The 15,249-nt window shown below is 30.4% G+C and overlaps 2 protein-coding genes and 6 non-coding genes across 8 annotated transcripts; 2 read left to right on the top strand and 6 right to left on the bottom strand.

Annotated features, from left to right (window-relative positions):
* Positions 1-786: 786 nt before the first annotated feature.
* Positions 787-2,687, top strand: LOC114195102 (uncharacterized). Its single transcript, XM_085665986.1, has 4 exons — positions 787-833; positions 1,018-1,165; positions 1,451-2,002; positions 2,187-2,687. The coding sequence occupies exons 1-4, from the start codon at positions 787-789 to the stop codon at positions 2,685-2,687; spliced, it is 1,248 nt and encodes a 415-aa protein (XP_085522112.1).
* An 824-nt stretch (positions 2,688-3,511) lies between these two features.
* LOC146884441 (P-loop nucleoside triphosphate hydrolase superfamily protein) lies at positions 3,512-4,824 on the top strand. Its single transcript, XM_085665237.1, has 3 exons — positions 3,512-3,839; positions 3,938-4,196; positions 4,274-4,824. Exons 1-3 carry the CDS (start codon positions 3,581-3,583, stop codon positions 4,506-4,508), a joined length of 753 nt encoding a protein of 250 aa, XP_085521363.1. The 5' UTR covers positions 3,512-3,580; the 3' UTR covers positions 4,509-4,824.
* Positions 4,825-10,048: 5,224 nt separating this feature from the next.
* TRNAS-AGA (transfer RNA serine (anticodon AGA)) lies at positions 10,049-10,130 on the bottom strand. Its single transcript has one exon. It is a non-coding gene; the product is annotated as a tRNA-Ser (tRNA).
* Positions 10,131-12,342: 2,212 nt separating this feature from the next.
* Positions 12,343-12,424, bottom strand: TRNAS-UGA (transfer RNA serine (anticodon UGA)). Its single transcript has one exon. It is a non-coding gene; the product is annotated as a tRNA-Ser (tRNA).
* Positions 12,425-12,540: 116 nt separating this feature from the next.
* TRNAS-CGA (transfer RNA serine (anticodon CGA)) lies at positions 12,541-12,622 on the bottom strand. The gene has a single exon. It is a non-coding gene; the product is annotated as a tRNA-Ser (tRNA).
* A 302-nt stretch (positions 12,623-12,924) lies between these two features.
* Positions 12,925-13,006, bottom strand: TRNAS-CGA (transfer RNA serine (anticodon CGA)). Its single transcript has one exon. It is a non-coding gene; the product is annotated as a tRNA-Ser (tRNA).
* A 1,305-nt stretch (positions 13,007-14,311) lies between these two features.
* On the bottom strand, positions 14,312-14,393 carry TRNAS-UGA (transfer RNA serine (anticodon UGA)). Its single transcript has one exon. It is a non-coding gene; the product is annotated as a tRNA-Ser (tRNA).
* A 120-nt stretch (positions 14,394-14,513) lies between these two features.
* On the bottom strand, positions 14,514-14,595 carry TRNAS-CGA (transfer RNA serine (anticodon CGA)). Its single transcript has one exon. It is a non-coding gene; the product is annotated as a tRNA-Ser (tRNA).
* Between the last annotated feature and the right edge of the window lie 654 nt (positions 14,596-15,249).

Raw genomic sequence — 15,249 nt, 5'->3', positions numbered from 1 at the left:
GGTGCGTGCTTCATTTGTTATATATATTTTTTAATTATTTGAGATTTTTATACCAGTTTCATTTCAGGGCACATTTATGAGAGAAGCCAAACGACGACGTACACCCGAAGTAATGCCTCTTAACATTTATTTTCCAAGAACATAGTGTGAGGCCTCAATTCGTAGGAAAGCCAGTCTTGTTTTGTTTCAGAAAAAAACGTTTTTTATTTTTGTAAATAGCAAGAAGAAAGAAACTGTTTATTTCATGAGAATATTTTCAAAAGAATTTGATTTTTATGCACTCTAGGTATCACTGTCTATTTATATATAATTTCTTTAAATGTTTTATTTATTTATATTCATTTATAAACATCTTTTTAAATATATTTATTTTAAAAACTAATTTATCTAATTTTTTTATTAGTCTAATTAATTAAATATTATATAATTAATTTTAATTTCTTCTAAATTTTTATTTTTAATTAATTAAAAATCAAGGAAATAAAAAAAAAAACATACAAACCAGTTTTCTAAGAACTAACTTAAAACTGTAGTATTTCAGTCAATATAAAATACAGTACTGAAGAAATAAAATTGAAAATAGTGTGAGTGTGGTAAAAATTCTCATAATTGTAGCACACTGAAATTCAAGAATAAATACACCATTATTTATGTTATGTTTATAGCAAACTCATTTGAAGGAGCTTTTCCCATCCCTTTCCATTTTCTGCTCTCTGATCTCTTTCCCTTCACATTCCACCAAAATTATCAAACACTGCACAAAGTTCGCCTCTCTAACTCTGCCTCATGGAACGACTTGAGGCTTTGTCCCAACTTCATTCTTACTTTGGAAAGTAAGAATTGCAACTTACATTTATATACACTACGATTTTAACCTTTTTTTTTTCTCTTTTACTTCAGTGTAATGTGTTGCATGATCACGAGAGTCTTCAAGTTTTTTTCATTCACTGTTTATTTGTGTTTTGGTTCAAAATGAAAGGAAGCTGATTGTGTTGTTTATGCATTTGTTTTACGTAGAGTGGAGAAGAAAGTGACAAGTGCGGAACCCAAGAAGACTATCATCTGTTCTTCAACAGAAGAGGATGATGATAAGTACAGCCTTTTACACACTGTTTTCTCTTGGAAACTTAAGGATGCTCTGAATGAAGATCTTTACAAAAACAAGGTTCTTTTACCTCTTACTCAAAGCAAAAATCTTTGTCCAAATCTCACATTCTTATGTAACCTTTTCCATTTCTGTTCAAGCTTTTGTTGTTGCTTTTTCATATTGAATTTCTTCGATTTGGTTTACGTAGTATTTTTCGTGCCAGACTACTTATTGGTACTCACCTTTATCACTCATTGAAAAAAATACTTATGCGTTATTAAATTGAAAGTATTTCAAAAAAAGTATATTTTAACTAGTGTTATTAATGTTGAATACTGTGGAAATTAAACCATTTTCTCGCAGGTACAAAAAATACCAGAGACATTTGAGTCAGTATCTAGTTACTTGAACTCCTTCATCGTTCCATTGATCGAGGAAACACACTCTGATCTTTGTTCAAGCTTGAAGGGTGTGCCTCGTGCTCGTTTCTGTGAAATCAAAAGTTTCCAGAGGGCCAGGTTTTTTAGACCTGACAAGGAGCTGTTCTATCAGATAACGTTGAAAAATATATCTGATGAAGTAGAAGATGAGGAGGAAGAAAACGGTGGAAAATATGTTCCTGAGTCAGGAGATATATTTTCTTTAACAGATGTTAAACCTAGAAGAGTCGATGACCTGAATAGACCAAGAAGATTCTACCATATTGCTTATGTGTGTTCGCAAAATGAAGAAATACTAATACTGTCATCCAAGATAATGGAAATGGATATTCTAAATGACCTTAGCAGCAACAAACTATATGCTGTTTTTCTGTTCAACCTGACCACAAGTAATCGTGTATGGAAGGCACTACACTCATTGCCGGAGAATTACGACTTGGACATCATTAAGCAGGTGTTGCAGCCAGAAGTAAACGTAAGATTCACTATATCACCTTTAGTTGTAAAAAATAAAATTTTAACCTAATCTGTCTAAAGTTAAACGCTAAAACTTACAATTTTAGTGATCAAGTGTGCAGATAAATCGTTACTGTTTAACTTCAATACAATCTCAATCCTTCAAACGTTTAGTTTCTGAATGCCTAATTTATACTTTTCAGAGTGGAGAAACATGCGAAAATTGCCAGTCTGAAGAAAACAAAACGCTTCATGGTATAACTACACGTTGTCTTCTACAGAATCAGAATCTAAATGAATCCCAGGAGGAAGCTGTATCAAGCTGTGTTGGTATGATAAAATGTGCCCACAGTGATATCAAACTAATATGGGGCCCTCCCGGGACTGGAAAAACAAAGACTCTTGCTTGCTTGTTGTTTTGTCTACTCAAGTTGAAACACAGATCGTTGGCTTGTGCTCCAACTAACACTGCTATTTTGCAAGTTGCTGCTCGTTTGCATGGGTTATTTCAAGGTTCGGCTGAGTATGAAACTTATGGTTTAGGTGACATAGTTCTTATGGGCAATAAATCGAGGATGAAATTAGATTCTTGTCCGAACCTTAAGGATGTGTTTCTTGATCATCGTGTGAAAAATCTTGGGGAGTGCTTTTCTTCATTGTCGGGTTGGCAGCATAGTCTGGAATCAATGATTATTTACTTGTAGATCCTGAGAAAGAATACTCCTTATATAAGAAAGAAAAGGGTGCCATGTCGTTGGAAGAATTTGTCACGTTGAAAGATATTGATCTAGCTTCTGCGTTTCGTTCATGCAAGCAAAGAATGAAGATTAGTGGCACAATGACTTTTGCGGAGTATGTAATGCAGAACCGGATGGACGTTTTCGAACGATTTCATACGGAACAAGGGATGATAAGTGTTTTAACCATGAAGCAATTTATAAAGCAAACTTTTGCGGATTTAACAAAGAAGCTCAAGTTCTGTATGCAAACTTTGTATACACACTTGCCAACATCATTCATTTCAACAGAACAGGTGAAGAATATGATTGAAGTTATGGATTTGTTAGATTCTGTTGAAGCAAGATTGAAGGTATCTCTTAATAGTTATCAAGAAAGTAACATCGGTCCTGTTTGCTTTGGATCATCAGGCACAAAGTGCCGTAAATTAGATTGATTTTCGAATCAGTATCCCTTCCTGATATTCCAGAGATAGGTGGAATAGAAAAGTTTTGCTTAATGAATGCATGCACAATTTTATGTACTGCTTCAGGCTCTATTAAACTGTATACAGAAGGGATGAACCCAATAAAATTTTTAGTGATTGATGAAGCAGCTCAGCTTAAAGAATGCGAATCTGCCATTCCGTTAAGGCTTCCAGGGCTAAACCATTGCATTCTCATCGGTGATGAGAAACAACTTCCTGCATTGGTCAAAAGCAAGGTAATTAGTTTTGAGTTGTGCTATTTTTTATCATTGCTAGAAAAATGAAATTTGATATCTATTATATGAAACATCATTGTGTTTTTAGATTGCTGAAAATGCTGACTTTGGAAGGAGTTTGTTCGAGAGGCTTGTACGTTTGGGATACAAGAAACATATGCTAGCTGTTCAGTATAGAATGCACCCATCTATTAGCTTGTTTCCATGCAAAGAGTTCTACGATGGGTTAATTTCTGATGGCTCCAATGTTGTCCAAAGTAGTTACAGTAAGAGTTTCATTGAGGGAGCGATGTATGGATCTTTTTCTTTTATTAACGTATCAAAGGGTAAAGAGCATTTCGGTCGTGGAGGATTTAGTTCAAAGAACATGGTGGAAGCTGCAACAATTTCTGAGATTATTGGAAGCCTCAAAGAAGGTTTAATTTTCAGACTGCTTTCTATAAAGATATCTCTATATTTATAGTTTTGAATGCGCTATTTTGATTCATCTTAATTGTATTCTCTTTTTTGGCAGCGTTTATGAAGTCAAAGAAAAGGGTTAGCATTGGAATCATATCTCCATACAATGCACAAGTGTATGAGATTCAGGAAAAAATTAAGCAGTACTGTTCCACTTCTCATCCTGGTTTCTCTGTGAGCGTTCGTTCTGTGGATGGTTTTCAAGGAGGCGAAGAAGATATCATAATAATTTCAACTGTGAGATCCAATGGGAGTGGAAAAGTGGGTTTTCTTACCAATGCACAAAGAGCAAATGTTGCTTTGACTAGGGCTAGGTATGGTACTCGAACATTCCGCTCAAACTTACTTTTTTTTCCATGTTACGATAAATTAATGAGTGTTTTCAATGCAGATATTGCCTTTGGGTAATAGGAAATGCATCTACTTTAGTGAGCAGTGACTGTGTATGGAAAAAGCTTGTTCTTGATGCAAAGAAAAGAGATTGTTATTATAATGCTGATGATGACAAGAGATTGGCTCAAGCTATTGACATGGCTGCATTTGAGCTTGATCTGCTAGAAGAATCTGATTCACGGTTTAAGAAACTGAGTCTAGGTGATAAATTGCCAACCAAATTCTCCAAGTGAGTCTCTATATCTTCATAATTTCACGTATTCATAAAGCTTTTTTCTTCTGTATTTAATATGCTGCATCTTTTATGAATTTGGTACTTGGTTTCAGTGTTAGTTTACACTTGGTATTTGCTTCGCTTTCTTATTTTCTTTACGTGATAGGCCCCGAAAATCAAGGAGGTGAAGTGTGAAGTGTGAAGTTTCTAGTTTTTTGGCGTTGCTACTCGTTCTTTCAGAAAGACAAGATGTTGAATTGTACACCATTGACAATATAATTGTCAATTTTTGAATTTCTGCTATATATCTTTCAGACATCTTGTTTTAAATTAAGTTAGCAATTTACTTAGTAACTGTTATAATTACTTGGTAACTTTCTTTTGACGCTGCATAGCATTTATTATATAGTCTTCTGCTCATATTCCTCAAAATCCTTGATAACTTTAGATAGAGAAGATGGTAAAACATAAGCAATTTTTTTTAATATTTTCATCATTTCCAAGCGTTGTTGTAAGCCTATAAATACAAGCATATGTTTGCCGTTGGAGTTAAATAAGAGAATTTAATAACATTTCTTCCGATAACAGAAGTGCTACACTACATCTACATTTTCCTCTATTCTTAACTAGTGTCATGTGAAAAAAATTTAAGAGAATCCTAATTTCTATTCTTAATTAATGTAATGTAATAATTATTATTACGATTGAATTAATATATATCTATCCTATAATATGACTTCTTATAAGCATAAATATTGAAAAGTATAATGAAAAGTTTGTGAGTCTTTTAATCAAAAGGTCAAATTATGATTTTGGAGTAAACAAAATTGTGAAAAGAAGAATAGAGAAATTTTGGAAGATAACAGAACTTTTTATGCAATTCTTTAAAAGGAAGAGATAATCTTAATTTAATCATTTTAAGAAGTGTTGGAGAATAAGAACTTCATGAAAGAACTTAAATAGCTTATGGAAGTGTGTATCCAAGGTGGATCCAACTCAACGCACCAAAGGAAAAAAAGAAAAGAAAAGAAGAAGAAGCAAGAATAAGTTGAAAAAAAAAATGGATTGAGGAAAGAAAATGACAAAGAACGCATTATGATAAATCCTAAAGGATAAATATAATTGAGGAGGATTCATCACTTCAAAAAAATTTCCAACAATCACATCCTCAAGACATCTTACAAAATATATAATCTCCAAAAGTGATTTTACAGTAATGATTTGACACCAAAAGTCACCAACAATGTCTTTAGAAAACAAAAATTCTAAGACTAACTAAATTAATGATTATACTTTGAGTATTATGTTTAACACTTTAGTTAATTTCAAATCAGGATCAGCACATGGATGATTTCTTGAATTTAGGAGAGACAAAAGGGTAGTTGCTTAAATTTATATAAAGTTCATTGAGGTTTTGCTAAAAAAAGTAAATGTGACACCTAAAAACAAGAAAGAATAATGTGAAGTTACAACAATCACATACATTTGAACATGACATGTGTTACTTAGAAACTCTATGTACCTTCTCACATGTCTCATTCATCCACGATATGTTTACATGTTTCTCTTAGAATCGTATTTTGATTTCTTCTTCCTTGTTTGTTTCTTGTTGTGCTTCTTGTATTTACTCCCCCTTCCTTTTCTACTACATCTTAAACAACTTCTTCCTTGTCCTTATTTGTATCAATTATATAAATTTTTTAGTCTAATTAAGACAAATATCCTCGATGTGGCATATACAAGATGTCAAGTCACTTAGATAAAGGTTGTTGGTATCATGGAAAATCACAATGTTACTACTGTAAGAAATTTGAACATGTGAAGAAGGATTCTTGTAAAAAGATAAAGCATCAAGCAAAGTTCATCTAGAACAAAATCATGAGCAACAACTTTATTATGTTACCTTATATTCTAGTGAATAAAAAGTGGAAGTTGGCTCTTGGGTAGAGAATGCAATAATCAAATGGCCAAAGACAAAATAATCTTTAGTGATAACGATAACTATGTAAAATTTAAAAGTTTTACTGGTAAATTATACTCTAGTGAAGTCATTGTGACGTAGACAAAAAAAGATGAGACTCATCAAAGACATCTTACTTATTGTTATTCTTAAAGAGAATCTTTTTATCATTAGTCAAATGATAGAGAAAGATTGTTGGTATGTGCTTAATTTACTTATTTTTATATATGTTTTTTGACACTTAAAATACATAAATTTGATATGATCTTGAGTAAATTTAACCTATTTAGTTTAAAATTACAATATGAGGTATTGAGAAACAAAAAAATAGGAAATTGTTTTTTTTTTTTGTGATTTGCAACAATTTTTTGGTAAATTGAAGTATGATGCAGCTAAGCCCCAAATTTGATTTTGAACACCAAAAGGTGGTTAAGCAAGAATTCAAATATGACCTTTGTAACTGAGTAAAGATATTGGTGTTGAGCCATAAGAGAAAACTTTCACAAGAAAACACCAAGCACTAGAATAGGGAGGTGAGCCTTGAAGAAAACTCTCTGTGGGAGGAAATCTCTAATGCTGAAGAACAAAAGCCCAAGCCAAGAGAAAACCCTCCAAGAAAGGAAACTTCTAAAGTTAATCACCATAATTGGAGCTAGAGTTGTGCTCTATTTTCTATAAAAACATAATCATGTTTTTGTTTTTCATATAATGATTATAGGTTCTCTCTAGAACTACTTTTAGATACTTATTGTAATATTATTTTGAGAGACATGGGAAAGGGGAGAAACTTCAAATGCTTGTAATAATATCCATTGTCATGAGTAGCTAGACTCTCACGTTTTGGGTTGAATGTAGACTTTTCTGATTTTCTGTACTGGTATTAATATTATATGTATTCAAGTGTTTTATTCAATGTTAGTGATTTGATTTGCGTTAATTGTTTTTTATGAACTAACCACTCATCTTACTTCATCATCTTGGATTGATTTGGGAAACCGATATAAGTTAAGATCCAATTAGATCATCTAATGTTGTTGGATGCTAGGAATAGATCCAACTATTTTAGTTGAACATAGAGTCATGTTCTTAAATCAACGACTCACTCAATCAAGAATTGAGAAATGACACTAAATTTGATATCCTTAGGTTCTTTAGTCAATGAACTGATTTAAAATTAACTCAATACTTCCAGGAACACTGAGTAATGAACTTGTCATATAGCAAATAAGTAACAGTACAATAGAGGAAGATTAGTGAGGTTTAATCCCAGAGCTCCTATATCAGTATCATTTACATTAATTATTAACGAGTTATATTTTAATCTAGTAATCCAAATTATTGTTTCATTGCAAATTCAAATAGATTATAGATCACTATTTCATATGAACAAATTTTTGTGAATATAACCTTGTTGATGCTACAATTAAATCCAACACACTTGCTAAAAATTAAACTAACATTTGGAATCAAATAACTATGCTATTTACTTCAAATGAAATGCATGCGTGGAGAAGAGGGATAGAAGTATACATATTAGATTTAATTATACTACTAATATTGTCATGAAAGTCCTAATTGATTATTCATGACATTACCATTAAAGATTTTATCACTTCAACACCCAAGTTTTGAAGTTGCTATAAGAGAAAAACATGATAAAAGGCCTACTAGACCTAAAGGAAAATGATGAAGCTTGGGATGTCTTCTCACAAAACAACACAAATTCCCTTTTTCAACAAACAAAGCTTGTTAGCATTAAAAATAACGAGAAACAACTCCCTTGTTCTAGCACAACAAAATCAAGAAGAAGTTTAAGAAGTGGCAAATAGTTTAAGTACGCTTCATTCACCTACACAATAATAAGATTCTTCATTAGAGTATACTCTTAGATAAGTAAGATTCTTAAAGGATATACATGAAAAATTAATAAGACAATGTTTGAGTCTAAGTGTTTTAAAACCTATAAAAATGAAAAAAATGTGTATTAAGGTAATGGAGGAAGTACCTAAATTGATTAAAACAACAATACTTAGGAACTCTAATAGATTGTCCGCATGGAAATATGTCTTTGGACTTAATTGAGTTTATAAAAAATGTTCAATCATGATGACATTATATAAAATTGCAAGATAAGGTTTTCAATAAGGGATACTTGCAACAACTTGGAATTGACTAAAACATTTGCTTCAATTGCTTGCATAAATATAATTATAAGTTTAATAATTCTCTTACACTAGTGCAAAACAATGATTTTAGAACAACATAGTAGATCGGTTGTACAAGAATCAATCTAATAAAAGACGCAGTGGCAATTTTGTAAAGATTGTGAAGTATATTAGATTGGTTATGAGGAGAATCGATCTAATATAGGAATATTAGATTGGTTATGAAGTGAACCAATCTAATATGCCGTTTTTTCAAAAATAAATATCAGGATGTATATTAGATCGGTTATGTGGAAAATCGATATAATATTATACCTTTTGTAAAGCGCGAAACCATTTCTTTTTCTTCTGTCTCACACCTCCACTGTGCATCAAGTGTTCTTCTTCTTTTGTCATGTCGCATTGTCATCACGAACCACAACCTCGACTTCCCTCACGTTGTCGTTGCTGATAGGGTTGAACCAAGAATTTTCGCCAACCATCAATGTGGAAGCGTCATTCCTCACCTTATTCAATAAGGAATACTTGCAATAACTTAGAATTGTGTAAAACATTCGTTTCAATTGCTTGCATAAATACAATTATATGTTTAATAACTCTCTTAGCACAAGATTTGACATCACAGTGATTTATAAGCAAAGGCATTGAATAAAATGTTAAGGTTTAAAAATGTCAAGTATGATATAATATAGTTGATTACTACTTTATCGATCAAGGAAATATATTAAAAGTTTATTAAAGAAGTTTAAGATGTATATATAATTGCAAGTTTGTTTTTTATGCACTTGTAGCAAGTAAAAAAACTACATAAAGATTATAAAACACTAGAAGATATATAACGCATCAAATTATTAGAGTTCAATAAAAGAACTTATTATATCTTATTATAACATGACCGAATATCATGTGTGCTACATGTCTTCTTCAAGGTTCATGCAAATACTTTGCCAAATTTATTTTGAAATAACAATTAATATATATATATATATATATATATATATATATATTTAAGACAAGTTGACTATACTAATAATGATTACACACAGGATGGATAAACAGTATGTCTTCTCACTTGGATCATTTTTATTTTAACAATTACGCAATTGATAACTAAAGCAGGTGTGGTAGTAGATGCAAAAATTACTAATCTTACATTGTAGGAAAAAAAAATACATCAATATCAATATAACTTCTCTATTATCTATTTCGATGAGAAATATATAATAAGAATAACATAAGATAGTTTCCATTAGAATTACTTTATTGAAAAATGTTGTAAGAGTCGTAAGACAAGTCATAATAATACTATTCAAAATTCTAGATAACTCTATACAGAAAAAAAAAATGCTAGAATCTATAATATTTTTATAGGATAATAATGTAGAATTTGCACCCTCCAATGCATGAAAAGTTTTGTATGAAAAAAACAAAAATCGTGAACGGCAGGATTCGAACCTGCGCGGGCAGAGCCCACATGATTTCTAGTCATGCCCGATAACCACTCCGGCACGTCCACTTCGTGGTTGAACTTTTATTTTTTACCTCAAGATATTAAATCTTCTTAAGATAGCTATAAAAAACTAAATATTTTAATAATTTATTATGCATATAGTTGACTACAATTATAATAATATTTATATTGTTTATATACTAGAAAAGTTAGTCAAATTCGTTTGTTTTAAAATTTTTGGCTTAAAGTTAGGCTAAAAAGTGTCAACAGTGGCGGATCTTGACCAAAATTGATGGGAAAGTCAAAATAATATACTTAAAATTTATATATTTAATATTACTGTTACTAATTCAATAAAAATGAATATATAATTTAGTATAGCTATAACTATAAAAAAATTACACATATCTAAAGATTATCCATTATTTTTTTTTTATATTCTAGAACTTATAACTACATTTTTTAGCTATTATTTTTCCAATAGAAATAACCATATTATCTACAAAATATTCATTTTGCCTTTTTACTAATGTTCACATATCGATTCAAAAGTCATTACAAACATTTCATTTCATTTCATTGTTATGCGATGAGTAATGATATTGTCCTGTTTTGATTTTCACTTTTCTTTTATCAATTTAAAAAAATAAATTTATTCTTTTATTTTTCATCAATATACCTATTTAAAAAAACAAATTTAATACTAATTTTTTTATCATAATCTAATCAAACATTAAGAGACATAACTACTACAAAAAATTATGATAATCAAGTACACTTAAAAATTGTTTATAAAAAATCACATAATACATTACTTACTCTTCTACATTCATAAAAAAATAAATAATATACAAAATTTCATAAGATAAAAAATAGTGCTAAATATTAAACAACTATTTCATTACCAAGTGAGATAAGAGAAAGTTACCTTCTTTTTTCTTTAAAAATGAAAGAAAAGATTAAAAAATGAGGATAAAAATAATGAGTTTTTATTTAACTTGTTTTTTTTTCTTCAATAATAAAAATAATTAGGTAAAAGTGAGAGATGAGTACAACATATGAAAAACTCATAGGAGAGAAAATGAAAATTATCTTAATAAATTTTTTTCTTTATTATATTTTATTATTTATTAACATTAAATATTGTACTTTAAAAAAAATACATAACTTAAATTTTTATTAAATTTTTAATATATTATTTCCTAACTTAAAAAGATAAACATCATTTAAGAAATTTAATAATATATATATAAATTACAAAATTTTAAACATAATTTTAAAAAAATTGAAAAATATTTGGGGCCGTGATCCGCCAGCTCCAAAAGAGCTTCGCCACTGAGTGTCAAGTTTGAAAATTGAAGTGATAATAAGTGATGATATAAGTCACAAGTAAGGAAGTTAAACTGTGACCTTTTTAAACTTTTGTGCCTACATCAACATGGTTTCATATATCACACCATGAATCAAATCAAATGATTTCATATAAATGATTTCAACAAAAGGAAAAGATGCAGCATAAGAACAAAGAAAACTGCCCAAATATAATTGTCAAACTAGAATAATAAATTTAACCAAGCATGTGGTGCCAAAGGACATCGTCTCTAGCCGAAGAATTATAACTATATGATTGTATGATTGTTTTCAAGTTAAATATGGTTTTGGTCATTCAAGTTTTAATGAAAAAGAATTATTTCTTTGTGAAAAAGATAAGCAAAATTGAGAATTAAAACAATGAGACTTTTCAAATTTATCCATAGCGGATGAGATATACTTCAAAGGTGGTGGTGTATCTATAGTACATTCAAGAGAGAATTCAAGAGAGTTAAGATGATATGATGATTTGCTAAATATGTTGTGTCAATTTGTGATGTAACACTAATTTTTTGCCTTGTAAAATCTATAATTAATACAAGTTATATAATTTAGAATAAAACTTCATATTCCTATTTTATTGAAAATTTCAATAAACAAAATTGTACATTATTTTACAAACAAACTTTATTGAAAAAAAAAAATATGACTAAAAGATTATCCAAATATCTCTCGATGTTAGCCTCTCTCTAGTGTTGTGCATCTTTCTCAACGCAGTACTATTATCTGCTCCCATGATAAATAACAATCATGGTGGATGGAAACCATCAATGTAAAGCTGAACTAACATACAATCATCCTAACATCATAACAAAAATATACATCAATCATAATATAACACTCACTCAAACCTTTCTTAACTCTAAGTGGTCCGAAAAAGTAATAAAAAATAAAGAATCGGTCAAAACGTCGACAACAGGGTTTGAACCTGCGCGGGCGTAACCCAACAGATTTCAAGTCTGTCTCCTTAACCACTCGGACATATTGACAATTTACATATCATTTATGGAGACGGATTTATTTTTCATCACAATGTAATATTAAAATAAAAATATCCGATATTTAGTCCGGAAAAGTAATAAAAAAACAAAGAATCGGTCAAAACCGTCAACAGCAGGGTTTGAACCTACGCAAGCATAACCCAAGAGATTTCGAGTCTATCTCCTTAACCACTCGGACATATCGACAATTTACATATTGTTCATGGAGACAGATTTATTTTTCATCACAATGTACTATTAAAATAAAAATAACCAATATTTAGTGCGAAAAAGTAATAAAAAACAAAAAAACGTCCACAACAGAGTTTGAACCTGCACGGGCATAACCCAACAAATTTCAAGTCTATCTCCTTAACCACTTGGACATATCGACAATCTACATATCATTCATGGAGACGGATTTATTTTTCATCACAATGTATTATTAAAATAAAAATATCCAATATTTAGTCCGAAAAAGTAATAAAAAACAAAGAATCGGCCAAAAACGTCGACAACAGGGTTTGAACCTGCGCGGGCATAACCCAATAGATTTCGAGTCTATCTCCTTAACCACTCGGACATATCGACAATTTACACATTGTTCATGGAGACGGATTTATTTTTCATCACAATGTTCTATTAAAATAAAAATAACCAATATTTAGTGCGAAAAAGTAATAAAAAACAATAAAACATCAACAGCAGGGTTTGAACCTGCACAGGCGTAACCCAACAGTTTTCAAGTCTATCTCCTTAACCACTCGAACATATCAACAATCTACAAATCATTCATGGAGACAAATTTATTTTTCATCACAATGTAATATTAAAATAAAAATATCCAATATTTAGTCCGAAAAAGTAATAAAAACAAAGAATCGGTCAAAACGTCGACAATAAGGTTTGAACTGGAAAACCTTCTTTGGATTTGCCAAAAATTTTTGGAATTCATTTATTTCTTGCAGGGGTGGCTTGTTTTGGTTTTGGCGCATTTCATGTAACAGGATTGTATGGTCCCGGAATATGGGTGTCTGATCCTTATGGACTAACTGGAAGGATACAATCCGTAAATCCCGCGTAACTTCAGGAGAAAAAAGGGCATTCACTTATTACAGAGATGGTGTGATTTGATTCCATTTTTTTTGACCGATTTCGGTCAAAAAAAATGGAATGGAAAAACCCCACGCGTGTTGAAGGTGAAATTTGTAAATAAAAGGATTAATTCCTTCTGTCGTGTATCCTCGATTAATGAAGCCTTATATGCTTGAATTTTAGGTTTCTAGTATTAAGCGAAAGGTTATACCTATACTTATGGGGTTAGGTCAACCCCAAATTACTAGTACTGATAGGCAACATTGGGAAAGAAGCACTACGCTTGGGAATCAAGGACACGAAAACTTTGTATCTATCTATATCCATGGCTTATCGAGATTGGGACTAACAGGAATGGTTGGGACAATAAATATCCATCTCGTTCATATTTTGGATACCCATAGAACCATCGAAGATTATTGAGGTGACTAATTCTAGGAAATTAAGCAGCGTAGAGGACAAAGAAATTGTTGAAGTTCTTATTTTTTTTTATCAAGTACCTACATACTTAATGTTAAGAAATAATTTTTGACAGGAAGGTTGGCTAGAGATTTATTGGAAGGTTTTGATCCTTTTGTTCCGGGGGGATAGCTTCTCATCATATTGCGGCAGAAACGTTGGGCATATTAGCGGGTCTTTTCCATCTTAGTGTGCGTCCACCCCAACGTCTGTATAAAGGATTACGTATGGGAAATATTGAAACTGTCCTTTCTAGCAGTATTGATGCTGTCTTTTTTGCAGCTTTTGTCAAAAATATCCAATATTTAGCTCAAAAAAGTAATAAAAAAACAAAGTGCAAAACGTCGACAACAGGATTTGAACCTGCGCGGGCATAACCCAACAGATTTCAAGTCTGTCTCCTTAACCACTCGGACATATCGACAAATTACATATAATTCATGGAGACGGATTTATTTTTCATCACAATGTAATATTAAAATAAAAATATCCAATATTTAGTCCGAAAAAGTAATAAAAAACAAAGAATAACAAAGAATCGGTTAATAAATAGCAGGATTTGAACCTGCGCGGGCATAACCCAATAGATTTCGAGTCTATCTCCTTAACCACTCGAACATATTGACAATCTAAACATTATTTATGGAAACAGATTTATTTTTCATCCCAATGTACTATTAAAATAAAAATATCCAATATTAAGTTCTGAAAAGTAATAAAAAACAAAGAAATCGGATAAAAACATCGACAGTAGGTTTAAACCTATGCGGACATAGCCTAATAGATTTCAAGTCTATCTCCTTAACCACTCGGACATATTTCATATATATATATATATATATATATATATATATATATATACATGAAAAATGAAAGAATAGATGAATTTTTTAAAAGTGATAAAAGATCTAATTGTCTAATTGGAGGATGATAATAAGGATCTTGTTGCATTAGAGAACCCTTAATTAAGTACAATCATTTAACAATAATGGAAAAATAATTCTACTATTGATTATTATTATTATTATTATTATTATATATATATATATTTTGGATGATTATATTTTGAAGGATAAGTACAATCATATTTTATACAATTATATTTTAAATTTTAATTTTAATTATAGATAAAAAAGATAAGGAAGAGATAAAAAAAATTAAATCTTAATATATAAATCACAAATAATCTCATCAACTCAATATAAAGAATTTTAATATTGGACAATTATATTGACACTTTGTATGACATCCCATTTAAATAGATTAAGTCTACTAAATAA

Source organism: Vigna unguiculata, chromosome 8 (assembly GCF_037176805.1).
Source record: "Vigna unguiculata cultivar grain cowpea cultivar isolate G323 ecotype 2 chromosome 8, ASM3717680v1, whole genome shotgun sequence".
NCBI classification, from domain to species: Eukaryota; Viridiplantae; Streptophyta; class Magnoliopsida; order Fabales; family Fabaceae; genus Vigna; species Vigna unguiculata.
This window is presented reverse-complemented; position numbering and strand designations above follow the sequence as displayed.